This window comes from Paramisgurnus dabryanus, chromosome 2 (genome assembly GCF_030506205.2).
Source record: "Paramisgurnus dabryanus chromosome 2, PD_genome_1.1, whole genome shotgun sequence".
NCBI classification, from domain to species: domain Eukaryota; kingdom Metazoa; phylum Chordata; class Actinopteri; order Cypriniformes; family Cobitidae; genus Paramisgurnus; species Paramisgurnus dabryanus.
In genome coordinates this window covers 34611244-34637353 of record NC_133338.1, presented here as the reverse complement: position 1 = coordinate 34637353, position 26110 = coordinate 34611244, and the positions used below count along the sequence as shown (strand labels likewise).

The following is a 26110-nucleotide window of genomic DNA, read 5'->3' as shown; positions in this document are numbered from 1 at the left end:
TCTGCAACATAATCCTATGGATTACTGGACGCATTGATTTAAGTATGTTTTTTGTGAGGAAGCGTGCGTCTTCTTGGTGCAGTGTCAATATGATTAATGCTTCCTAAATCCAAAATCTTTATTAGGCTATTGTAATTATTTGTTAAAATAGTTGGACATCTATTAAAACTTTCTCTGGTCTGCTTTCTCAAAACAACAAAATTAATAAATAATAACTATTTTGTTTTGATTCATTTCATGCAACGTTCGTTTGAAAACAACTATTTAATTTAAAGTTTTCAAAAACTGGAGGACATTTAGATGTCTTACTGCATAACCGGAACATGCAAAAGACAAATTGTGAATTGGGAAAACCAAAATAGATAAGTCACGGCATATTGATTGCCTGCATATTTGTAAACTTAGTTACGGTATGCGTATTCTGTATTCCATATTTCACGGTTGTGTAGCCTACTTCAATTAAAAGCGCTGCTCATCGGCTGCGGCCGCGCGCATACAGACTGAAGGAGGGTTCCGCCTGCGTCTCATTCAGATTATTTCGTTACGGGTTGTCAGTTGCTGTCAGCTTTCTGCTCTCCTCTGCTGTGCAATTGAAATGATTTTAAGTGCGCGAGCTCTCTGTTTTGGCTGCCATCAATCTCATTTTTTCTGCTGTGAGACAGCTGCCAGAGTGCGAGATTAATCTTGAGTCAGGGCGCAAACCTTTCCAATAGGCCGAAATCAGATCACACTGGCTCTTATATTTATTTATTTTCTCTGTTTAAAGAATACTGTGCAGTGTGCAGCCTTTGGCAGGTCTGAGCGCGCGTGGCATGAACTCTGTGTTGCCTACTCGTGTCATTTATAGCTGTGATTCAGTGCCATATTTGTGGTACCACGTTAGGACAACCTTAACATATACACTATCAAGTGACCAGTGACCCTATAGACTTTAAGACTTAAAAAAAGTGTTAGCAACGGTCATGGGGTCGATTCCCAAGGATCACTCACTGATAAAATGTAAGTAGACTACTGTAAGTCGTTTTGGATTAAAACGTAAATGCATAAATGTAAATTAGGCTACTATTGAAAAAAATCTTCAAAGTAGATTATGGCACCAGTATGGCAATTTATTTAAAAAATGCGTAAGTTTTATTTTACATTTTGAAGCGACTTGTTTAAACAAGGCACTAATATGCAAGGCTTTTTTAAAAGTGAAACTTCTCTGTGTCGCGGTCTGAATGAGGTTGGTTGAGCGCTGTCCACGAGCTGTGGTGCTGAATTGATACCATTTTCCCAGTGGAGTGCTGTTAAAAGCCACGCTTTACATTAACACATACACCCAAACAAAATTAATTTCCCATAATGATGTCTGTCTGAAAGACCACGGTGTTTTTTATTCATCTGGAATAATGTTTCAGACACTGAAAACGGAATGATGCGCTCTTAGAGCAGCCGGAGCTGGATGTTGAGTCAGTCGGACCTGCGGACTCTCAGCTGATTGGCTGAAGATGGATGACATCAGTAAAGTCCGCTGCCTCAGACGCGCGCTAAACTCCTGGAAAGAGATCAGAGCGTCTCGCGCATCTGGCGGATTGTAAAGCGACTCGAGCAAGAGAGAAACGTTTGCGCTTCCGCTCGAGGTGCGTTAGGTGAGCAGCCAGTCGCGATGTTGAGTGTCTTCATAAGCGACAGCCGCGTGTATCAGAAGCGCATGATGATGTGAAAAACAAAGTCTCAACATGAGGACCTTTAAATGATCTTAAGGAAAAGAAAAACTTGAAGGAGAGATAGAGGGAGGATTCTTTCTGATTTTGTTCTTCTGGCTGGCTGAGTATTATTAAAATCATGCAACATGAATGTAACTAACAGCACTGGAGCAGAGGGACTCGCGCCCTGGTACTTTAACGGTAAGTTGAATGCCCCGACTCATGTAAAGGCATTTTAATATAACACAGAAGACTTGTTGGAAATCACAACAGAGAGATGCGATGCAATTCGAGTCTGTTGAGTACTCACTGCTGGGTACCTCAAAACGGCTAATCAAACGTCACCTTTACAGCAAACTCTGGGCTAATGTTTTTACTTCACCAGAAATCTCCGTTGTCTGTAGCCTAGTTTTTTTCGGCCATTAGGATATTATACATTTTTGAGTTAATGCATTTATATTTACATTTACATTTATTTACGGTTTTATTCAAAGCGACTGTGTTCCCTACCAACAATTTTTGCGCTGCTATAGAGCAAGGTCTATCCATTGAGCTACAGCAATATATATAAATTATGCTAATTATTTTGTAAATCCATTTGTACCTGCTACTGGAAGGTCAGAATAAGACATAAAAGCAGGGGTCGGAAGCATTACAGTAAATACAAAGGAGAACATTATTCATTTTGCTAACACTGAACTTTAAAATGCTTATTTTATTTTTAAAAACACATGTAGAATAAAACGTATTACTATTGAGTTTGAATATATTTTAGTTAAATGCCTGTTATGTATATTGAATTTTTTTTTCATTTGAATGAATATGGACAGAGTTGAGCTTAGACAAATGTGAAGATTAATGTAAAATGTATTTTTATTCATTGATATGTAAGATAAATGTTATATAGGCCTATTACATGAAACCACTTTGGATTAATTTCCAAAACAAAAATGTTTGATAAGTTAATGAATAAGTTGATAAGTTAGTAAATAAGTTAGTAAATAAAGGTTCTTCTCAGCAAAGCCATAGAAGAAATCTTTTAAGTCTAAAGTTTCTTAAAATAACTTCCTCTTTACCTAAAATTAGTCTGTAGAACATTTTTACACTGCAAAGAACCTTTTGTGCATTGTGTGTTGTGTTGAAGGTTCTTCATAAAATTATACGGCACGACAAAAGAGGGCATTTGAAGAAACGATTGAAGCTTTGAAAACTCTGCTTATTTAAATACAATTTAGTGGAAAAATCCATAATTAGTTTGCATAAGTGTTCAATGCACATATATATGCACCTGTACGTGTGACTGATGGGTTTAATTTGGTTTTGTGGTGTTGTTTTGTTTATCCTGAAGCATTTTTCTGATGGTCGATTTTAGAAGTATTGGTTGACATTTACTTTGTAAGATTAGCTTGAGGTTTTTACTTATAGATTAATTTTAAGGTTTTAGAGAAAAACATTTCAGGTTGAGATCTACTGATGGGTTTTTTGGGAGGGGGGCAATTTACCATTGTTTTCATTTTATTCTGTCACTGCTGCTTTATTAACTGATCTATCACGACCTGAATCTCAGGTGCCTGTTGTCTCTTTCCATAACTGAGTGTTATGATGTGAAAAATACAGGGCAATAGCACAGCCTAAAGTGATAACCACTTTGTTTCATATACAGAAATTAGTAGTTTAATGTAGTTGCATAAGAAACAGTGAACGAAATTCATTGGAAGAAAAGTCTTGAGTTTTAAATAGGTCCTCAGTTTTAAATAGGCATGAGACCCTTTACTCAGTGACATGCAGGGTGTCAAGCGTCTGCTCTCCTAATGAACAAGAAGTCCTGCTCACAGACACAATGCACATGTATATTTCATCTTAATAGTCTGCGCTGGATCAACTTCTTCCTCTTGTCTTAAAATCTTGCCTTTTAAGATTATACCATAGTACACATCGGAAATGAACATTTCACCCCAGATCCATTGCGCACAGGCTCTTTTCAAACTATTATTAAATATAAACACAGATATATTTTCAAGAGCGGAACAGAGAAACGGCAGGTTAGATTTACTACAAGTCTGGCTGTCATATACAGTAAAAAATACAAATCTCTCAGTTTAGTTTCTCTGTCAGTCTCAATCACATCTCTCTTTGATTCTCAGACCATGATTTGTGACTGTGTGAATTGATAAAGTACTGAAGAATCCCCTAGAGGGAAAGCGTGATGTCTCGCCCTCTCTATCTCTGTTCACTCAATCTTCCTCTTCCTCACTCTTGCTGTCTTTGTATCTGGCTGGGTTTTAACCCAGTTTCACAGAGGAAAGTGTGTCGCTAGGCTGCTGTTTCACCCTAATACACACACAAACATTTTGTGCCTGTAGACACAGACAGTTCTCTGTGGCTTCTCAAGTGATGAGAAGGAACTGCAATAACCGCTGATGTAGCAGAATTTGTTTTTGGCTCTAAACCAAGCCCCAGGCTTTCTATCTCTGCTCATCAGTAACACCTGTGACACCTTTTGACTAAATATTTCATCAGACTAGACTGTCATATCAGCACCCTTTCTTTGTCAGTGTAAATTTACTGTGATAAAAAATTTCTGTCTGATCTGATAGCCTGGACCATTATATCATGTTGTAAAGCCTCTCATTGGTCTCATCGGCCATTAAAAATTCTGATTCCGGAACATCGCCCTCTGCTGTAAATATTCAAGTCGGAGATGCTTGAGAATATCATAAAACTGATATTATTTATTGTGTTCAACAAGAGTTGTGTAAAAACTTTTATTGTAGGTCATAGTTTGTTCTGAAATAATAACCTTTGTTTTGATATCATCTAAAGTTATATTGGCACAGGTTTGAATGTGCGGGTTAGGGAATTTGGGTTATATAAGACCCTGCCAGGAATGTAATTAAATTGTTTTTAATATCACATTTGATTGGTATTAGCCTTCCTGGCAGAGCAGTGTGCACTAATTTCTCATGGGAAATTGATGCACAAACAGCAGTATCAATAGAGATACTGTATGTCTTTTAGCACCAACTAAGGCTGAACGCTTCCCCTGACACCCGATGCCACTTTACTACAGCAGGACTGTTTGCTTAAGATTGTCACTGACAATTCATTTAGATGAATACATTCGTTTTCTCATGCTGGAGAGAATAATGTTAATAATTGTGTGTGTGTTGTGTAAATAATTCCAAATGTTCTTTTCATGCTGCTTTCGACAGCATGTTACCAGGGAACCATCACCCACATTACCATATCTCTTAGAGTCCCTGCCAATCAGAGACATCTAGAACGCTTGTCTTGGGTATAAAACCTGCTATTAACACGTGTGCTCAGTCTTTTTATTGAGGAAACATGGTCACATATTCTCACTGGGCTAATTTAGCATGATTCTTAATCAGTATGTTTGCATGCAGATCTGACTGATCAGATAAATCAGTGCAAATCAATGCTGCAAAAATGTGTGATTTTGGTGCTGTATTCAGGAAAGAAGTAATTGCATGGAGCCATCATTATTGGCTGATATTTATCAGGTTTGTTTGTGTGTAAGGTGACTCGAGTCATTAGTTTGCCAGTGGCCAGTATGGGGGATCGTATAACAAGCACATACAGTAGTAGAATCAAAAGAGTGATGAACAGAGCACAACATCCCACACACGCCCACACTGATGCCCATCCGAGACCTGTGTGTTATCTGTGTGCATGTCTATGTGTCCTTTTTGACTTGTTAACAAACTTTAACTTTTGTTTGTCAAAGCAGTGACTGCCCCCCCAAAAAATAAAAAAATAAATAAAAACATTACCGCTAACGACGGCTTATATATAGAATCTTTCACTTTTTTACTACATCGATATGATTGTGTGATAGATGTATATGCATCATGCACAGATGTTTATGTTAATTAATAGATATTTATGTATAATTTTTGTTGTTTAGAGTTATACTGGTGGGGGAAAGTATATTTGGTAGCAGATGGCTTTATGTTTCGAGCTGCCAGCTGGTAACTGGAGGGTTTCTTGTTTTACTCCCTATAGACTTGCTAAATGAGCAGTATCCATGTGTGTGTCTATGTGTGTGTTTGTTTGTGCAGACAAGCGTGTGTGTGACGGCATCCATAGTCAAATCCTCTGAAGCTGAGTGGTCTCCCGTCTTGTTCTGTCATTAAATTGAATGGAAGGGTAGAGAAGCTTTTAGCTTTTACGAACGTGTGTGTGAAGCAAAGATGTGTTTAAGCAACAGCTGTTTTTTGCATCCCAGTGCTTAGCACAGGAGACACATAATGGAAAGAACGACAGATTATGCAAGTCTCGGTTTGTTGGTATCTTAGGAGACTCTGAAAACTTACTTTACTGTTTTTTTTATTTATTTATTTTATTTGACAACATGTCATCACCTCTCACATGCAGCCAAACAGTGAAAATTCACTGGTAGGACTGCAAAAAAGTAAAGGCTTTTAATAGGCAATGACAAGCTTTTTAAAGGTGCTGACGCAAAGAATACAATGTTCTGTTTATTTTGTTCTCTCTTTTTCGCTTGTTCTCTCTCTCTCTCCCGGATACATAACTGCTACTGTCCTGGTGTACTGTGAATAAAATGGGCTTTCGTCCATGTTGTCATGTTAGACTAGATGTGATTTGGCCTGCTGAGCATGTCTCCTGTTGCCCTGTATCTTTCTGCTAAATATTAATCACATCTCCTTCTGGTGGCTTCTCTCATGTGAGCTTGTGACTCACTTGTACAATTACTCTGCTGTAAATAGCTTTTAGTGATTGTGGTAAATGTCAAAATGTATGTATTGTTGCATTTGTATCTATCTATTTATGACTTTTGCACACACACTATAATTGATTAACAGCTTGTCTGTGTCTTTGATGTGGTGGTTGTGTCAATTGAAAATGTGTTTTATGCATTTACTATAATGCGTTTAATGCATATCACAGTATATCATGTACACTGGATAATTGAATTTAGCACACGGAGTAAAAGGAGAGTGTGCGCTCGAGAGAGATATTAGGGTCATAAATAAAGAGTTTATGGGCAGAACGTGTCCTGCACAAGAGAGAGAGACGAGAAGAGGTGAGAGGTAAAACTAGATTAATAATTATTATGATTATATGATACATCTTTCTACAGCTTAAAGGTGTTCTCTATTAATAATGATCTTACACTTGATCTTTGGCATATTATTGCTCTCACAATACTGCGGTCACGAGTCATTGATTGTAATCCTTCTGTATGCTGGTTAGCCTGGTGTTGTTTTCCAAGCTATGTTAAGCGGGTCAGTGTATCTCCTCATTTAGGGAACAGAATAAAGCGGATGATACATCTGCACAGCATTGGCCGTGGTACTGTGATCATGCATGGAGCTTTTGCAGTCTTGAGAGCCAGCTGAGATCAGACCCCTCATATCTCACTGCTGCAGGCTGATCACCCTCACCAATTCAACAACCACAGCTATGAGAACTTTACAATGAGAGCGTATCACAAAAATAGATTTAGTTCACGCTTAGGAAACTTAACATGATGCATTTAATTTGCATCATTTAATTTGCATTACATTTATTTTATAGTCTATTATGTAATCATTGTGGTTTACATTTGCTGTTGACCCTTTCAAAGGAACATAGCAGAAATAAACTCCGTAAAGGTCCAATGCGTATTAAACTACATAGATCAATTTGTCCTGATATTTTATATTTGGACTGCAAGTGCATTTATAGCGAGATACGGGAATCATCTGTTAATTTGAAATGGAATGTCTGTCTCGGTTACGGATATTCAGTTCCGCCCATCGGATGCGAAAAGTGACAAACAGTCCAGATAAATCAACCACAGTCTGGAGAGGAGGTGTGTTGGTGGGGCGACTTTAAATGAATTTCAGCAAAGCCTCAAAGTTCCAGAACAATCTGTTTTTCCCATAATGCTAAGAGTCAAATGTTTAGCGCAAGCTTCGCCGATATGTTTGTCAGGAGATCAGAAATGTTCCAGACTGTTTTTATCTTCTGACATGAGAGTCGGAGCAGGTATTGTGCTGGTTCAAAGCTCAGCCCCCCGCAGTACACAAATGTCACTCCATCCTCAAAGAGCTTTGACTCTCTGAATATTAACCTTCAGTAAGAGGCTTCTGAAGAAGGGAAAACCCTTAAACAAAACAAACAGACAACAAAGGCGCTTTCTTTTCAACATTTCAATGTAGCAATGAAGAGTTTGAAGGGGAACACGGAGGAACAATAAACATTATGCAGACAAATTGAAAGCAACAAGCAGACTATACCCATTCTTATTCTTATGTAGAGAACGCAATGAAACTCAAAAAGAGGGACTTGATGTATTATTGCCTGTCTCTCAATCTCATTATACAGTAACTTTGGGAATGACTCAGACTGTTTGTGTAAACAGATCTTATTTATGAATTTGAGGCTCTGTGTTGTCATTATTATCATGCCTATGAATTCTGATTCCAACTGAGAGATTATGAATGAAATAATTTACTTGGGTTGTTAGATCACAGGAAGCTATAGGCATGCAGAGCAGTCAGGCTTCTAGCCGAAGCTGAAACTGTGTGCTAGATTTTTTTTTTTTTTTTAGTTTGTCTCATGTTGTCTAAGAAACAAATATTGTCTGCACAATTACAGCAGGACAGATGATACACTGTCAGAAGAAATGGTAAAAAAATTGTCCCTAGCTGTCACTGACACTGTACCCTTTCAAAAATACATCTTTGTAACTAAAGAGTTTATATTAGTACCTTAGAGGTACAGTACATATTGCTACCAAAGTGTGCATATTAGTACCTCAGATGTACATTTTGTTACCAAATGTATACATATCAAGTATATCATCTTTTTATATGGTACAGCTTGGGACAATTTTTTGACCAACATCCCAGGCTAGCTTTAGCTATACTGAACTTCTTTGGACTGCCACTTAAAGTTAATGTTTAAGTAAGAAGTCAAATTATATGAGAAAGCTAAAAACACAGCTGCTGTTAGTCTTATCGCAGGCGGATATAAGATGATTATTCTTGATTTATATTTAATGAGGTTCACCACTTATCTTTCTTCTCCGCTCGAATCCAAAATTGAGTAATTGCTGATTTATATTTGATAAGGGGTAAAGAATCTTCTCCCCACACTGAGTCACCTGCACCCGAGGGGAAATTACAGAAAGAGACCAAAACTCAACTGACACTTTCATCTCTCAAGTACTGATGGGTAGCAGTAGCCACACCCCTTAAGACGTACAATCCCTGTTTGGCTGAGAGGGGAGGAGAGATTGTGTCTGTTCGTCAAAAAGCTTTCAAAAAGAATAGGATATGCGACGTCTGGCCATCCGGAGTGTGGAAACGCTTTGATGCCTGCTGATAATCAGTCAGGTGGTTTTAAAGCAGACTATAGATAAGGTAAAGGGCTAGATAGGAGGTCATCCTCTGGTGGGAACCTGATATCAAATTGAATAGTATAAAAGACTTTTGAGTTTTTATATCTTTAATGATGCATAGCGGTTTAAAGCATTCAAGTTTTATTAATTTCCACGTGTTCAGAATCATTAGAAGAGGCAGTGATCATTATATTCACAAGCAACCCTGAAGCGCATATTTATTCTTAATAGCTTGTCATTTTCTTAGGTGTCCAGTAGATGGCAACCTTAAAAGGATACCTTTACTCTCCGACTAAAGTAGGTGATTTAAAGTATCTCTTTAAAATGCTTAAAGATATTTGTAACTCTGATGTACTACTCTGATGTTTTAAAGCATCCCTTCAAACGTGCTATATGACAGCAGCAGTCTCCCGTATGTGTACCTGAAGGTGTTTGATGATGCATGACCTGAAATAGCTTGGCAGATTTATGCTCTCAAAATAATTTAAATGAGTTCTGATATAATTTGTATTACTTTTTTTAGATAAAGCGGTGCACATCGTGCTGTCTCTTGCAAGGTTTACCATATAGGGTGCATCATGATAAAATCTGTAGATATGCAATCCACATTTACAAATGATATGCCAAAACCCTTTATATTTAATATAACAACATCCCTACTCAAATATCAGTGAAAAAGGCAACAATGTCAATATATTTTCTAGGTATAGTAAATATGTTCATAACTATAGATAAGTGGGTAGCAGTGGCGGATTCTCAATAGAGGACGATAGGGCCCGTCCTCCCTTGGCCACACAAATGAAAACAATCATAAAAATAAATAAAAATATAAATTGTTATCTATATAAAAATGATCTGTGCCAAATATATGTTTTCCTTACATGTCCCGCTTGTCTTGCCTATCTAACTCATTGCTGCGCCTGCGCTTCCCAAAGGAGGCGTGTCTATGAGATTGACGCGAAATTTAGACAATCAGTGTCATGAAATAGAATTTCAGTAAGGCAGTTTTTCTATCGCCCCTAAGAAGCTAGGGGGTAGAGGTCTTCACGGGTCCACTTAAATCTGAATACCCGAGGTCCGACCCTAGACCCAAGCTGTTTCGGGTCTAAAAGTTTCACGTGTGCCTCCGACACGGGTATAATAAGTGCGTGTGTCATGTCTCTGGTATTTTCAAATAAAAGTGTTTTTGCCGAACGGACCGAAAACAAGTCAAACTATCAAGCGTGTGTGCATCGAGTCCTCCCCCCCATGTGACAGGAGCGCTTAAGTAACATAATGTGACTGGCGGTAGGTCAGTTTTCATTGATACAGACCTGTCAATCAACCAAATAAATGTAAGTTTTAGCAATTACCTTGGTGTCGTCATCAGATAAAAAAGTAAAGTGCAAGGCCACCAGGGTTTCTTTAATTCTGTCTGACTGTTGCGTGCTGGGCTGCACACACGTTTGTGCCGTTTACATTTGGGTAAAAAATACTGGCTCGGGTTGTACTTAGTTCTAATTTTCTAGGATTTGTCTCAGGTTGGGTCTTTCATATAAAAAATTGAATTGGGTAAATTTCTTTGGACCTGAGAAGACCTCTACCAGGGAGTGCTTCTCAATATGCTTCCTCGTTTCCCCGCTCCTACGTCCTACATCCTACGACCCGGAAACTGATTGAGCTTTACCATCTTGAAGGACATTTCAAATCTTCAATCGCATTGCAAGAAATGAGGAGTGTAATATTGAGCGTATTTTGGCAATTGAAGTTGAAGGTCTGTTACAGAACTTGCTTGAGAAAAAAAACTACTAAACAGCTTGGTAGGTCATTCAATAGCACAAAGGTCATTGCCAGTCCCGTGCCAGTACCTCCCTTTTCTTATGTGTGGGTAATTGAACCATAGACTGTAGATTTAACGCTTTCAAAAGCTGTGTCTCTTTTCAGAAGACCACATCCTTTGTAACCACCGGAGGTTGCATCTTCTGAATGATGCGGTATACGGAGGGTCCTCAACCTAGAATTAAACTAAATTACTGAAACGAAACACAGCTAATATCAGCACAATTTTTTATGTGGCTCTTGTTACCTCTCAAATTTTCTTATTGTTATTGTTAGTATTATTTTGCAGATTTTATCTTGCATTAGATTTTTTTTAGTGGGCACCAAATAAACTTTTTGTCACCCCAAAGGCTTTTTGGATAATTTAATGCAATTGATGAATTATGTTGTTGATTGCGGTATAGAGAACAAGCACACTCTTTGTCTCCAAACTAAGCACAGTCTCTGCTCTCTTAACGTATGGTATGTTAAGTCAGGGCAACGTATGGTATGTTACGTTATTACAATTTATGTTATGTTACATTATGGCAACATATGGGCAGGGTTTGTATACGTTACCCCAACCTATGGGTATACACATGTACAAAGTTCCAGTATGACAGGTTGTTTGAGATTTGTTGTGAGGTTTAACATGATAAATCTTTGGGTTCCTAAGGTCCATGTCTAATAATTGTGTCTTTATTATTCATGAGCAGCTTCGATCACTAAGTGCCTGAAGCATCAGCTGACATTAATGACAGGGTTGCTTTGAGTTTTTTAAATTGGCTAATGTCTTACCCATGAGTTAAGCGTGTGTCTAATCTAAATAAAACATGAGCATGGTAATAATTGTGAAGACTTTATTAATCCACTCCTCACCTGATGCAGTCTCACACTCAGCATCAAATGCTTTTGGAGACCTGGTCCACCACATTTTACTTTAAACTGCATAAATCTACATTTACATTATAAATTTAAGGCGATTTATGTTTAATGACAGAAATGAATTTGCTCAAGCAGTATTTATCATAAATAACCTCATACGTTTTCCCTTTATTCAGTCATTCTATCTATCTTTATTATTTTATTAGTGTGTGATTCTTTAATTAAATTAACTGGATTTTTTCCATTAATTATATCATCTCTATGTTGTGTTTCAGGCTCATTGAGCAACGGGTCCAGTGATGGCAACCTCAGCTGTGACAGCAGCAGTGCTAATGGCTCATGTCCAGCGTCTGAGACAGATGCCAATAGCCCGTATAAGACGTTGGAGATGGTATTCATTGCACTGGTTACAGGATCCCTCAGTTTTGTCACCGTTGTGGGCAACATCCTTGTCATGCTTTCAATTAAGGTCAATCGGCACCTGCAGACCGTCAACAACTACTTCCTGTTCAGCCTGGCATGTGCGGATCTCATTATTGGCGCTTTCTCCATGAACCTTTACACCGTCTACATCATCAGAGGTTATTGGCCGCTCGGTCCCGTAGTGTGCGACCTATGGCTAGCGTTGGATTACGTGGTCAGCAACGCCTCTGTAATGAACCTGCTAATCATCAGCTTCGACCGTTACTTCTGTGTGACCAAACCCCTTAGTTATCCCACACGCCGAACCACCAAGATGGCAGGGCTTATGATCGCTTCCGCCTGGATCCTGTCGTTTATCCTCTGGGCTCCTGCTATCCTGTTCTGGCAGTTCATTGTCGGAGAACGGACTGTGGAACCAGGCGAATGCTACATCCAGTTCCTTTCCAACCCCGCGGTCACTTTCGGCACAGCTATCGCTGCTTTCTACCTGCCGGTGGTCATCATGACGGTGCTGTACGTGCACATCTCTTTGGCCAGTCGCAGCCGTGTGTCCAAGCAGAAGCCCGAAGCCAAAAAGGAGAAGAAAGCGCAAAAGTCGAGCGGTCTGCTCAAGAGTCACATCTTAAAGCAGAACAACAACAACCAGTCTCCTCCCAAGCCCAGCTTGGATACATGTTCAACCGTAGACACCATGAAGAACGGAAAACTAGACGAGTCTGTGATATCTACAAAGGCCGACTCCTGCGTGCAGCCCGAGGAGAAAGAGAGCTCCAATGACTCCAGCACTGCCAGCATAGCACCTAAAGAGCCCAAAGAGAGGGCTAACAGCGAGGCTATATCAGAGGCTGGTCTGACACCTGCACCGGCACCTGTGCCTAAAGCCAACCCTCAGTCAAGATGGTCCAAGATCAAGATCGTCACCAAGCAGGCAGGAGATGAGTGCATCACAGCCATCGAGATCGTCCCACCGAACAGTTCTGGCGAGAGACGGTCCATCCCTGTGAGCCGTCCCCGTACGGTAGCGCGGAAGTTCGCTAGCATCGCCCGCAGCCAGGTGAAGAGGAAAAGGCAGATGGCGGCGCGAGAGAAGAAAGTGACAAAGACGATCTTTGCCATTTTGCTGGCCTTTATTATAACGTGGACGCCGTACAATGTGATGGTCTTAATCAGCACATTCTGCCAGTCTTGTGTTCCAGACACGGTCTGGGCCATTGGCTATTGGCTCTGTTATGTCAATAGTACCATCAACCCTGCTTGCTATGCACTTTGTAATGCCACCTTCAAAAAGACATTCAAAAACCTTCTGATGTGCCAGTATAAGAACATTGGTACCAGATGAGCTGAGAGCAGATGCCAGCAGTGTCATAATATGGATGTGGAGGCTGTTCTGGTCCTTATAGTATCTTTGGAAGGTACTGTGCAGCACATTGTGTGGCTTTATCATCTAATAATGCTAAACAATGTGCTGCACAAAACCCAAACTACCGCATAATGTATTGAGGAATAAGTGTTTACAAGATGGAGATTATGGAGTTGAAGCTGAGATCATAAAACAATGTTGTGTTAAATATTTTTGAAATATTGGACCGTTGGAACTGGCTGTAATGTAAAGATGTCCGGATCAGTATTACATATGTTAGAGAGCCAATCCCAGGAAAGTGCAGTGAGGATTAAAGAGTAAATACTTAAAAGAGACTATAGATTTGATTATTTATTTATTTATTCTTGATCTCTCCACTATAGCACAAATGCAGTCTAGTAAGTATTAATATTTTCTGACACAGAGTTGTGTAGGAGGATTATGATCTCTGAAATGATCATGTAGAGGAGAATATCAAACCTCACAGTTGTGATTAAGTAAATATCACAGCTGAAAGACATGAAATATGAAGTATCTTCCAGTTTATCTGTCCCTAAAAGCACTGAGCTCTTGAGTGAGTTAACATTTCATAGATCTGCACTTTCCATATAAAATGCAAAATAATGAAACTCTGAAAGACTGAAGTTGCTTGCTGACCATAACAGCTGTTTACATTCATGTCTTGGAGAAGTCTTCATTATCCTCTTATCGGGATCTTCTTGAGGTTTTGGAATAGGTGAAATGCCAAAAGATCCTCCTTAATGGATTAGGATATGCATTATGGACTTGATAGGTTGAGGCACTATACTGAGCTATGAGGGGGTTGACCTTACAGACGTGTGTAAATATGTTTAGTTTACAGTATGAGTATATGCTCTTGAAAGTATTTTTTCTTCCCTGCATTGAATGTCTTGATGTTTGTGTTCCTCTTGTATTTACTTGGTGATCTACATGTGAATTTTACAAATTAAATATTTAAATGTATTGCTGTCTGTATGCAAAACTGTTGAAATCATTTATAAATTGTGATATAGTTGGAAAAACTAGGAGATAACTTGTACATTTATTTAAAGTATTTATAAGATGATCAATTTGAGGAACACATCGAACTGTCAAGAAATGCTGTATGAGAAATGCAAAATTGGTTTTATATATTTACACAAACACTTTCTGCATATATTCTCTTCATATTATTATTTTTATTTGCTCATGGTGCAATACAGTTAAGTTTTGCTTGTTTTTATTATACAGTTTGTAATTGATGAAACGGGACTATTCAAAGTCATGAAGGAATTTTTGTCTCAGACTGATTCGACAGATTTGTATTGCTCAGAATAAGCAAAATGTTTCAGAAACTTGTTTAGGGCTTGTTACCAATACGCTGTTTCAGCAACTACAGACTGTACTTGAAAGCATTAAACCAAAGAGGTTGTGGTGCTGTGATTTGTTATTAAGCCTGGTCAGGTCGTGAGAATATTCATTCATCAAGAAAAGATCATTAGCATCATTTTAAAGCGCACACTTGCTTTTCTTCATGTTACTACCTCATTATCAAATTTTCATTCATAATGCTTGCATTGCCAATCCAGAGTGTTAAAAACAGATTAAGTGATGATTATTTCATTGCAAAAGAATCTAATAACAGATTTCTATTTTGCAATGCTATAACCAGTTGCTTCTAGTCTTTATCTGAGATGAAATGTTGACTGTTGTACGGAAAAAAATTATTCATTCAATTTACTTAATTTTTTAAGGTAAGTGGTTGCAATCAATTTATTTAAGCTGCATTTAAACAAAAAAATAAGAAAAATTAAACTTTTTTTTTGTTTAAATGTGGCTTACATAAATTAATTTGCAACCACTTACTTTAAAAATTGAGTAAATTGAATGAGTCATTTTTTCAGTGTAGTTCCCAGTCTATATCAGAGTCAATGCCTGTCCAGTAAAATTCAATGAACTTAAGCAATGGAAATGTATTCGCAGAGCTTTATGAAATCTTTTGTGATCATCCTAAAGCAATTAAATCATCAATCTGATCTTTATAAACCCTTTGTAAATCTGAAAAAGAAAATATTTGTTATTGATGTTTGCTAGTTGACAAAAATGATATACAGTACTGTGCAAAAGTCTTCGCTAAACACCAAATTCTGTATTTTTTTGTATCTTTATAAGAATACAACCAGAAAACTGTTTAAAGCTTTTATAACCGGTTATATATAAGTGGCATTTGCACTTGATCAATAGCAGAACACTGCAGGCTCTTTTTATTCTAATCTAATGACTTCATGACTGCTAAGGGTGGTCACAGTAAATTAAAACCCAAGCACATATTTCTGTTTTTTTTTCTGTTTGTATCTTAATAAAAAATAAATATGGATGATCATTAAAACTTTAATAAAATAACAAAGCTGGTGGTAGCTTTTGCACAGCACTGTATTTCCTGGTCTTTTTTAATAAACGGGCTAAAATTCCATTTGAAATGTCTACAAAATGTTGATTATACGGGGATTCATGAACAGATCCCCTATACTCAAGGTCAGTACTAGCTGAATGGCAAAATAAACTCTTGATACCCCACTGAAGCTGATAGAATGAATATACTGTAATTATGAACGTCTCTACCACTGCCCTTAAAGAACCAATGTACATACAAGTGTATGGTTCTTTTTTTCTATTGCATCAAACTTAATAAAGATCTTGAGCTCACTGACCAGGATGAGAAGACAATGATTATTCTTGCATGGGATTCTATATGGCTTATGTGGGCTAGAGCTTCTCGTTTCACCGCCATCTAGAGGTTTTGCATGCTCTTGATGGCATATATACACGGGTGACAATGAACACTTTTATGAAAACTGACATGTGTGCACAAAGTTATTTTTGAAACCGGAGAGGTTAAAATGTCTGTTTATGTAAATGTAGTCTTAGTTTAATGGCCTACTCAGTGCATATTATAACCATGTCACCTTTAGGTCTAACAAAAAATGGTCAAATACACTGTGTTGGGGGTTTTTCACTTAGCAATCCTTACATGAACTACAACTTTTATAGAAAAGGAAAAATCATTTATTTGAAACAACTCTCTTCAATTTAAAAATTTTAGGCTACAAAAAGAAGGGTGACTTGTCCAAACACTACTTATATACCCCACCAGTAATAATCCTGTAATTACACAATTGTACAAAACCAGATTTGTAAGTTAAACAGTTATGAAATAGATGCACTTGATTGAGTTCTACTGATTGTGTGTCCTTAAACAAATGAGAGGCCTGAGGCTTAAACACATAATAGATAGAAAGCGAGCGAGGGAAAGAGCGAGAATGTGAAAGCCAGAGAGAGAGAGAGCGAGAGACATCAGCGAAATGGGTCAACTACAGGTCACCACACTGTAAACAATGGCATTTTATCCCCCCCGCTTCTGTCATAATGTAAGAGAGCCATGTAACGTGTCAATTACTCTGTCATAAACAAACCCAAGAGATAAACACTTCAAGCGATGTGTGTTGTGGCAGTGGAGAGAGTCAAGCTTCTACTGAAGAACACAGAGCAGAGATTTAAGATGCCGTGTCTGGATGACAGACAATCACTGGATGTTCACTGTTCCTCTGGATCTGCTGCTCTCTTTAGTTCCCTTTCCCCTTTCCTTTCTTTCCTGTGGAGAGATTGACACCAAATCTCATCAATCAGATTTATCAGTAACAGTGTCATGCAGGTTATGAAATGCATATGAGGAACTCAGATGCAAAAGCCACTAAACGCCACCAAAATGAGATAACGATATTAATCCAATGATCTCGGCACATATATGCTCCTCAAATACCTTCGCTTCAGTTTCGATTAATTCAAGCCTCAGGCCATTTAGAAATACCGCCACATCGATTTTTTTTCTAAATGCACAGAAGATGAATTAGCACGTGAAACGACCGTTGATTACATTAAAATATTTGTCCCTTGTGAGTACTTAGACATTAATATAACCCAAATGTGGCAGTCACATGGATCACAGCACCTCCTGGTCTGTGATTCAGTTTCTTAATTTTACATTCATGCTTTTATTATTTGCAATGTTTCAAGTCTCATCTTTAGTTTAACTGTTTACTATATCTTGTCCAAAGAAGCTGATTTCTTTTTTAGAAGTGGATGTTTTTGCCAAAAAAAGTTTGCATGCAGAACTTTCCAGCGAAAGAAATTTGTTAAATACCATAAATAATAAGTAAAGTGACATTTGTTACAATTAGGCATTTACTGACTTATAACCTTTTCATTGCCATTAAAGTGACATTACTGAACCTAAACAGAATAGGTTAATAAAAATGCTCACTTACAAGAAAACATGTCAGACGCACTTACAAGGTTTTGCATCTGAACTCCTCATGGGCTTAAATAATGTACAATAATTCTAGTGCTGCTGAAATCCACAATAAGATAAGCATACTAACAAAAACATCAAATGAACAGACTGCCTCAGACATTTGCCTCTTATGTGTGAACAGAGGTTCATTACTGAATTTAAAATCCCACTTAGTCGCCCACGACGGCCAACAGGCCAAGATTACACAAACAGAATAAATTACTGTACATGCATTACATTGTCTCCACTCAGCATAAACAGACCCAAACCTAACAAATGTTCACAATGCAACATCTGTTTCTACAGTCATGTGCTTGAGGTTATTTTTAATAGCATTTAAGTATAACATAGCATACAAACAACACAGTATGATTTCAAATCTAGCAGGCTTCAGACATTCAGGGAAGTGACTCATTGTAATTTGGTGGTTTTGGACTGTACCTTTGGATTTGTTTTTGACCTTGGTGGTGCAGGGTTTGGAGACAGAGACGGTTTGCTGACAGTCAACATTGTAGAGAGCCTTTTGCAGAGTCCCAGCGCGGCTCTTTGTGCTGGTGGCTGCATCACACTCACCCCAGTTACCAAACTTATACTTGCAGTCAGCTGCAAAAGAGAAATAGTTATTAGTAAAACGTTAAGGAAAAAATACTTCTGCAAGTTAATCAATATATAACGTGATTGTTTCTGCTTATCGATTAATGGTAATATATTCACCTCCAAATTGTTTCTTCCAGTTGCAGGGCACTCTGCATTTTACTTTCCTGGTCTGCTCATTACAGGTGCCCTCCCTTACGCCTGATCCACAGTCGCCATTATTGGCCACGCAGCTGCCATAGCGCCACTCTGCACAGTCTCCACCTCCCTTACCATTCTTATTCTTCTCTGTCACACAACACAGAGACACACAGACAGTCAAGTTATTTCTTTACATTAGTCTCTTTATAGATCAGGAGGGAAACTCGGATCAGTCTATGGATGATTCATTTATCCATTTAATTAAAGGTATAGTGGAAGATTTTCTTTTTCTAGGTGGATCTAGACTATTGGTCATCCCAGTTGTCAATCATTCTGATGATATGTTGACGTAAGGCTGTCGGCCTGTCCCTACTGTATGTTCGCTTTCTGCACATGCGCACTTTCAGGTGTATATGTGTGGTGGGCTACGGTTTCAACTATTCATTGAAGCTCATATTCTCACTAGGGTAGGGAATCATTTCAAATTTATAGATTTCGATTCCAAATTTGATTCCGCTTATCGGATCCAATTCCTGGTTTCGATTCCAAAGAGATGAAAAGCAACAACAGTCAAGTTTTCAAGTGAGCGTTCCTGTGCACTGTGCACAGATGGCTATAGGTCAGGTGACTCAGGTCTTGGCAGATGACATAAAATTATGTGACCATCGGTCCGGAATCGATAAGTGGAATCGAAATAATTTTTTTTTAAAAGGATCCGTTTCCTTTCTTATGTATCCGATTCCAGAATTGGAATCGAAATTCGATTCCCAACCCTAATTCTCACCATGTTTTTTTTTTTTCAAAATGTCCCAGGGTTGCAAGAGAAAAAGTGTCTACGGATCGCATGACTAGATGAGAAAGGCCTCTGAAGAAAGAAACAAGACCAGAGTTTTTTTGGGATACTATTTCAAACCAGTGACGGCTGGTGACTTCTTTTTTTTGTTGAAGCGCACGATGCGAAGTTCATTACAACATGTACTGTATGTAGCTTGTCATGTGTGTGGTTGGTCATTTCATAATATGTGTTCTGCGCTTTGAGAGATCGTGTGTGCATCACGGTGTCATGCCAAAATAAGTGCCTGCTGCCTTGAACTTGAACTTGAAAGGAGACGCTCGCGTGTGCCAGATACTCGCACAATCTCATGCATAATCAGAGTTTACGGTTAAGGGAGTATGTTGCGTCTATTTAGGGAACGTGAGCGTCTCTTTTATCATAAACGGTTTTGACGTGTCTCCAGCAGGCACTTATTTTGACAAAACACGTGATGCACACAGGATCTCTCCACATGCATGACACATATTTTGGAAAAGGGAACCACACACGTGACAATCCGACCACTTTTATTAGCGCATCCTTGGAAGTGCAGTCACGAGCCGCCACTGTTTCAAACGCTGGCGTGCGCTAAAAGCACAGGTTGGGCTTCCCACGCAAAGTTTCTACTCGACAGGTAAAGTTTGCATGCTATTTGGAGAAATCCATTTAAAATCACTGCTAGTAAAAGTTGATGTAAGCTATGATTAGCAATCATAGCCCTGGCACAAGTCACGAACCGCGCAGACACGGTAAACAAAGCGAAGAGAAGATCTAGGCTCCTGCATGCTCTCTCTCTCGTGCACGCGTTTAATAGGGATTCCCTCTCTAGAGCAGGTACAGTGTTGCGCATGTGAATTTTTTTTTAAGTGGAGAGGCGGTTCTTTTTCAAAAATTTGGGGAAATCTTCCGCTATACCTTTAAATAAGATTCAAAGCAACAGACTGCAGTGTTATAATAATGAAATTCTGTGTGAGAGCTTAATTAAAGTAAGAACATATCTGATACCTTTCTTGTTCTTTCCAGCCTCTGTAGTGACGATCATTAAGGCCACAAGAACCACGACAAGGGTGGAAAATAAGCCACGCATTCTGAAAGAAAAAAAAAACATTTGTTACCAAAAATTTGTACTTTGCATTTGGACAGGATCATGGAGGGGACAACATCTCACCCTAAAAATGTTGCACCACACCCAGTGCATTCAGACAGTTGCTATAAATTTTGAACCGTGAGAGGCAAATAAACAGTTGTTATTTCAAGAGTTTCTTGTCATATGCACAAGACATGCACACTTTCAGAAAAAATGAATGCTACAAGAAGGTACAAACGTTTTCAATGAGGCCGTACCTTTTCAAAAAGTACATTCTCTTGTACCTAAAAGATGCACACTGGTAGCCTGACGTTGTCATACTCAATTCTAGTCAGAATTTCCCCAAGCCTACAATATTGTGGGCGGGGCTAAACTCGGCTGGTACCCAGGCTAGCATATTGGTACACATTGGTGCCTTAGAGGTACATACTGTACTGATTTCTTACATATTGTATCTGTACCAAAATAGTACATATTAGCCTTTCGGAGCGTGCACATTGAAATTCTTCCTTTCCACACTAGAATTCAATATGTGTAAGTAAAGAATTATATAATAAGTAATAAATATAGAAATAGACAAGTAAAAAAAGTATAAAGATAAACAAGTAGTAAAATATAAAAATAAGGTTTATGTTATGTAATGTTACAGTTTGGTTACGTACATTAATGTGCAAAGTAATTGCAATGTAGCAGGTTACAAAAATATTAGAGAAACTAAGCACAGGTGCTACAATTGTTCACTTTTACAAAACAGCAACAATATCCATCACTGAGATTTTGCTCTTTAAAATGCTATTTTTCATTATAAAAAAAAAAATTCAATTATAACTACTGTTAGAAAAGGGCAGAGCAATGATTGACCCATCTACACCGAGACGTCACTTTGCCCTTTTAATGTTTCAATTCCCTAATGAGAGATGAAGGAATGGAGCTGATAAAGATGATCATTCAGAATGATTCATTGCCCAAACTCCACCGAGTGAATTCAACAGACTGGCATTAAAATGTCACAGACTTGGCTAGGGCAAACATAAAAGACCAAAGTGTTGAAGAATTACACGAATTTATGCTATCACACCGACACCAGATTATAATGAAACAACAGTGCTTACATCTCTACAGCCACCCACAGGGACCGAACAAACACATCCACACTAAGGCAAAAACCCACAGATAGAAATATCATGCAACAATGAAATAATTTTGAAAGTAATTAGTATGAAAAGTTAATAATGAGGATACAAACTGTACTGGTTTATTACTGTTCTTTATTAAACAGAATGTGGGCAACAGAAATAACACGCATGAACATTTACATTCAATGAGGCACAAAAAAGAACGGATTTTTTCTTTCTCTCTATTTGTTCAGAGTTCGCCGTGTACACACAGTGCAAATGAATATATTTCTATATAAAAATTGCTGTTCTGTTTCACACCGTGCCAATGTTCCTAATCTGAAGAATATGAAGACCACGCTGTGCTCATAACAGTGGGACGTTTATTTTAACGAAGATTGCAATAAGCTGGTAAAACTTGCAAGCAAGTGAAAGAACACCAAAGTGTTTCATGTTTAATTTCTTTTTCAGAATTTTCTGCATTTCTGTGTGTCAGTAAAGACAGCATCTCCATATTTGGATGTTTTGTTTATATCTATGACTGCGTGAGAGCACTCTTTAACCTCTGCTTGTGATCTCCATGGCGATGGTGGTTTGCCTGCGTGCTGGGAGATAGCAAGAGCGCATTGTCTCAGGAGAAAAGAATCATGGCAGCGGGACGCCATTCTTCCGGAATGCTCCGTGGATATGAAGGCAAAGAGCTCACACACATATGGACCTACGCAGATTATAGAGCTCTCTTTCACACACACATACAGCCGGCCGGCTTCCCACAGACACATTTACTAACAACTCGGCACCATTGTCGCTATGTGAGACTGACTTTTTCATCAATAAGATATCCCTGGTTTAGAGTGTGTGAATGTCTGTTAGGAAGAAAAGCAATTAAAGGTAACAAAAGCTGATGAATGAGAGGATGGTTTCGGTAAGATGCTATAAAGGACTGCACAAAGCTGCCAGAAGGAGGTAAACTGATGAACAGGGTTATTGTTGTATATTTGAGGATAATTAAGCACCTATTAGGTCCAAACAAGTCTCTCTTCTCTTTCTCTCTCCCTACTAGACTTTACAGTATGTGCTGCAGTCGATATGTCTGTCTATCTCTTTATCTCTCACATTGACTTTTCCATTCTGGAGGGCAGCACTGACCCAACAGCTCACATGTTTGCCAGCAGCTATAGTTGTGTTGCTGGATGTCAGAAGTTTTACTCTCACCATCTCTCAGCCGGTAACTTTTCACTCAGGTGCCAGGCCTTTATAAGAAGTTTAACTATAAAAAAGTCTCTCATAAATCTACCTTTTTTATTTAGTGGTTAATTCGTATAAATTTGTACGAACCTGTTCGACCCAGTGTCGTTGAGAGTCTTGCTTTTTTCGAATCACCACAAAGTAAATAGTTACATTTTCCCGTGAGATCGGGATGTCTCACTCTCAGGACTAACCGAGAGTCAGACACTAAATGCTCCTATAAAGCACTTTATAAAATATTCGGTTGACCCACTAAATCCTGCAGCTCCCTCCAAACAGTAATTAAGTGTCAGTTGCTCAACGGAGCGTGACTAACCTCTCTCAGAAACCACAAATCTTAAGTACCCCCCAACCCCCCTTTCCTGGCCCAAAAATGTCTTCACCCCCTCTCCGTGTCCAAAATTTCCCCTCACCGTTTTTTTCCCTCTTCTCTTTTCTGACCTTTTCACGAAATCTCTCATCGGGCAGTCTTCTTTGTGCAGTTTGTGTATGTATGTGTGTGTGTGAATAACAGGGGTGTTCCAAAAGCCTAACTAGGCTGTTCTGACCCACTAGTGTGCGCACAAACGTATACACACATATACAAATTCCTTTGAAAGCTCCATACGCACACACTTTGAGCACCTAACTCACTCATCGTACGCCATGGGGTTTCCATTATCACAAGCGCTGAGGAATGCAGGACCGCCGGACACGCACAGCTTGTCTCCTCTCCCCTGCTTTGGACCTCTCTTCACCCCTCACATCTTTTCAGCATGTTCCAGCACCCACTGTTTGAGTGTGCAAGTCCTTCACTGCACAACCAGCTGGACTTGAAACCCATTTGCATAGCAGAGAAAACAACACAAAGCTGTGACCCACTTCACTCCATAGTCGGACATATGGCACGGTTTCATGCTTAACGGCACTGCTTTTCAATTTCCATTCGGAGTCTCTCCTTTCAGCAACTCTTAAATTGTATTACAAGCGTTCTGTTTTCTGTAAAGACTACATTAAACTGAGGTGATTGCATTAAGCTTGATGTGAAACCCGAGGGCCCTTGAGCCGAGGCTAAAGAGACCCAGCGCAGAGATTCAGCCAGCATTGGCTTTATCAGTCATCTAAAGTACGGAAAGACAGATAGGCAGACAGAAAGTCATGGGGGAGGAGAGGGAGTTGGAGACAGTGTGCAAACTAGAAACAGCTGTTAAAGTCTACCTCAGCACAAGATTTACTCAAGTACAGGTCTGAGGCAAGCGGTCATAAATCAATGTGACTCTAACATCATTCTTTCTGATGGGCGTGTACAGTTGTATGATGTCCAAACACACACACACACACACACACACATAGGCTGTCGCTGGCTCGGTGCTGTAAAGCATTAGGTAAGTGTTATAGCAAATGCTTTCTGACAGAGACTGTAACCAGTGCACTGCTGGAGGCTTGCAGATCGGAGTTTAGCATATACTAAGCACACACACATTCATCCGCTCAACAAGTAACTGTTGCATCTTAAAGAGAAATCAGAGAATGAAACACCAATTCGGGTTTTTATATACACAGCCTGAGGCCGGGTACACACATATAAATCCAGAGATAGAAAGAAAGCTATGCTGCTTTAAAGCATGTCGCTATATTGAAGAGGACAAGAGTGCTTGGTAACTGTAAACACACACCACTTCTATAGTATATCATTAAATGTACAATAAACCCCTTCAATGCACATGAAATTCAAATAATAAAAACTGTTATAACTCTGTTATGAAAAGTATGCACGACCCAGACTAGAATTTTAACCACGAGGGACAGTAGATATTTATTAATACCCATCTCTAACTTTCTGTATGTTATTTCTCACTGAAACATTTTCTTCAAGATATTTATTTATATAAGATATTGTATTGAATGTTATGTAGTATTCATATTCTATTAGATAGGTAATTTCAGGCTATCCTTTTGGGAAAATTTGCTCCCTACAATGTAAGAAAATAACACAACGTTCACACAACAGGGCAGAGGGCAAAAGGTTGAATGTTTACAACTTTACTGATCAAGTGCCGTGAAGTGGTATTGCTGCCAATGTAGTCCTTTAAATAAGAGGGTGTTTTTTGCACTTTGTAGTCCCAAATCTGCGATGAAAGGCCCAAAAAGAGTCAAAAGAAAGAGAGAAATGAAAAAAGGGGTTGCTTGGAATGTCAGTACTTTGAAAAGGTCTTTGAAAGAGCATGAGAAGAAAAGATGCTACGTGGTCCTCTTGCTTTCTGCCCTGCACCCTTTGACCATGCTGACTTTAATCACTCCATTCATGAGAAAATAGAGGGAGTGAATGGAGCCAAGTGCATTAAAAACACAATCATCTCTCTCTCTCTCTCTCTCTCTCTCTCTCTCTCTGTCTCACTCTCCTCTCTCTCTCACTCTCTCACTCTCTCTCTCTCTCTCATACACACACACACACACACACACACACACACACAATAATTTTGGAGTACTAAAAAAGATCATACACATAAACACACCTTAGACATTGGAAAATTAAAGTATCAACGATTTACATAAAACAAATAAACTTATTTACCAAGTGAGTTGCCAAACTTGACTGAACTTCGTAAGCGCAAACTGTGCGCGTGTGATGTTTGAAAGTTGTCTCGGTTAAATACAAATTCTTTATTATTTACTATATACAACGTAGTAAATTGTTGTAAACTCTAGTATAATATATTTACTACACTTTGATAATATATATAATAATACTGTACTCTACTTTAAAAATGTAAGGTTAAAGAAGTAGTATTTTATTTAGTTTGAAACAGCTTAACATTAACAATTATTATTATTACATTAAATAACATTACCGTGTAACTGTTACAAACTTCAACGCCGTTGGTTTACAGTGTTAGTTATAGGGACTTTTTTATTCGACATGCATTTAATGCATATAATATTTTACATTAAGTTTGCGTTGTGGTATAGCTATGGCACGAAGAAACATTTGTTAACATTTGTGTCGTTTTTTAAACTTTCCATTACACTTTTTAAAAAGTTGATAGCAATTCTTATTAGGCTATCATTTGACTGCAAAATAGAAAGCGGTTTTTTAACTTACTTGATTTCCGTGCTGAACGAGGTCTTGATAAAGTTATGCGTGTGAACTCTTCTCCAGTATCCGCCTCTATGTACCGCTCCAGCTCTTTGTTTCCCCCAAAACTAATTTAACGCGTTTCTCTCCCCTTGGACCCCATTTAAATTAGCCATCCAT

General features: G+C 38.6%; 2 protein-coding genes across 3 annotated transcripts; one reads left to right on the top strand and one right to left on the bottom strand.

The window, feature by feature from the left end:
* The first annotated feature begins 1030 nt into the window (after nt 1–1030).
* chrm4a (cholinergic receptor, muscarinic 4a) lies at nt 1031–16235 on the top strand. Its single transcript, XM_065289452.2, has 2 exons — nt 1031–1889; nt 12018–16235. The coding sequence occupies exons 1-2, from the start codon at nt 1835–1837 to the stop codon at nt 13502–13504; spliced, it is 1542 nt and encodes a 513-aa protein (XP_065145524.1). The 5' UTR covers nt 1031–1834; the 3' UTR covers nt 13505–16235.
* A 333-nt stretch (nt 16236–16568) lies between these two features.
* Nucleotides 16569–26110, bottom strand: mdka (midkine a). 2 transcript variants are annotated; one of them, XM_065289454.1, is made up of 5 exons: nt 25958–26110; nt 20431–20513; nt 18591–18758; nt 18318–18479; nt 16569–17177 (listed from the first exon to the last, which is right to left on the bottom strand). In XM_065289454.1, the coding sequence occupies exons 2-5, from the start codon at nt 20510–20512 to the stop codon at nt 17149–17151; spliced, it is 441 nt and encodes a 146-aa protein (XP_065145526.1). In that variant the 5' UTR covers nt 20513; nt 25958–26110; the 3' UTR covers nt 16569–17148. The 2 variants fall into 2 exon arrangements, with proteins under 2 accessions (XP_065145526.1, XP_073668784.1); XM_073812683.1 differs by lacking the exon at nt 25958–26110 and adding an exon at nt 22966–22984.

Excerpts from the sequence above, each read along its gene's own strand:
- chrm4a (XM_065289452.2), top strand. The coding sequence starts at position 1,835 with ATGAATGTAACTAACAGCACTGGAGCAGAGGGACTCGCGCCCTGGTAC. Across the intron at positions 1,890-12,017 it reads CGCGCCCTGGTACTTTAACG|GCTCATTGAGCAACGGGTCC; the intron begins GTAAGTTGAATG and ends GTTGTGTTTCAG.
- mdka (XM_065289454.1), bottom strand. The coding sequence starts at position 20,512 with ATGCGTGGCTTATTTTCCACCCTTGTCGTGGTTCTTGTGGCCTTAATG. Across the intron at positions 18,759-20,430 it reads GGCTGGAAAGAACAAGAAAG|AGAAGAATAAGAATGGTAAG; the intron begins GTATCAGATATG and ends GTTGTGTGACAG. Across the intron at positions 17,178-18,317 it reads GGTCAAAAACAAATCCAAAG|GAAAGAAAGGAAAGGGGAAA; the intron begins GTACAGTCCAAA and ends ATCTCTCCACAG.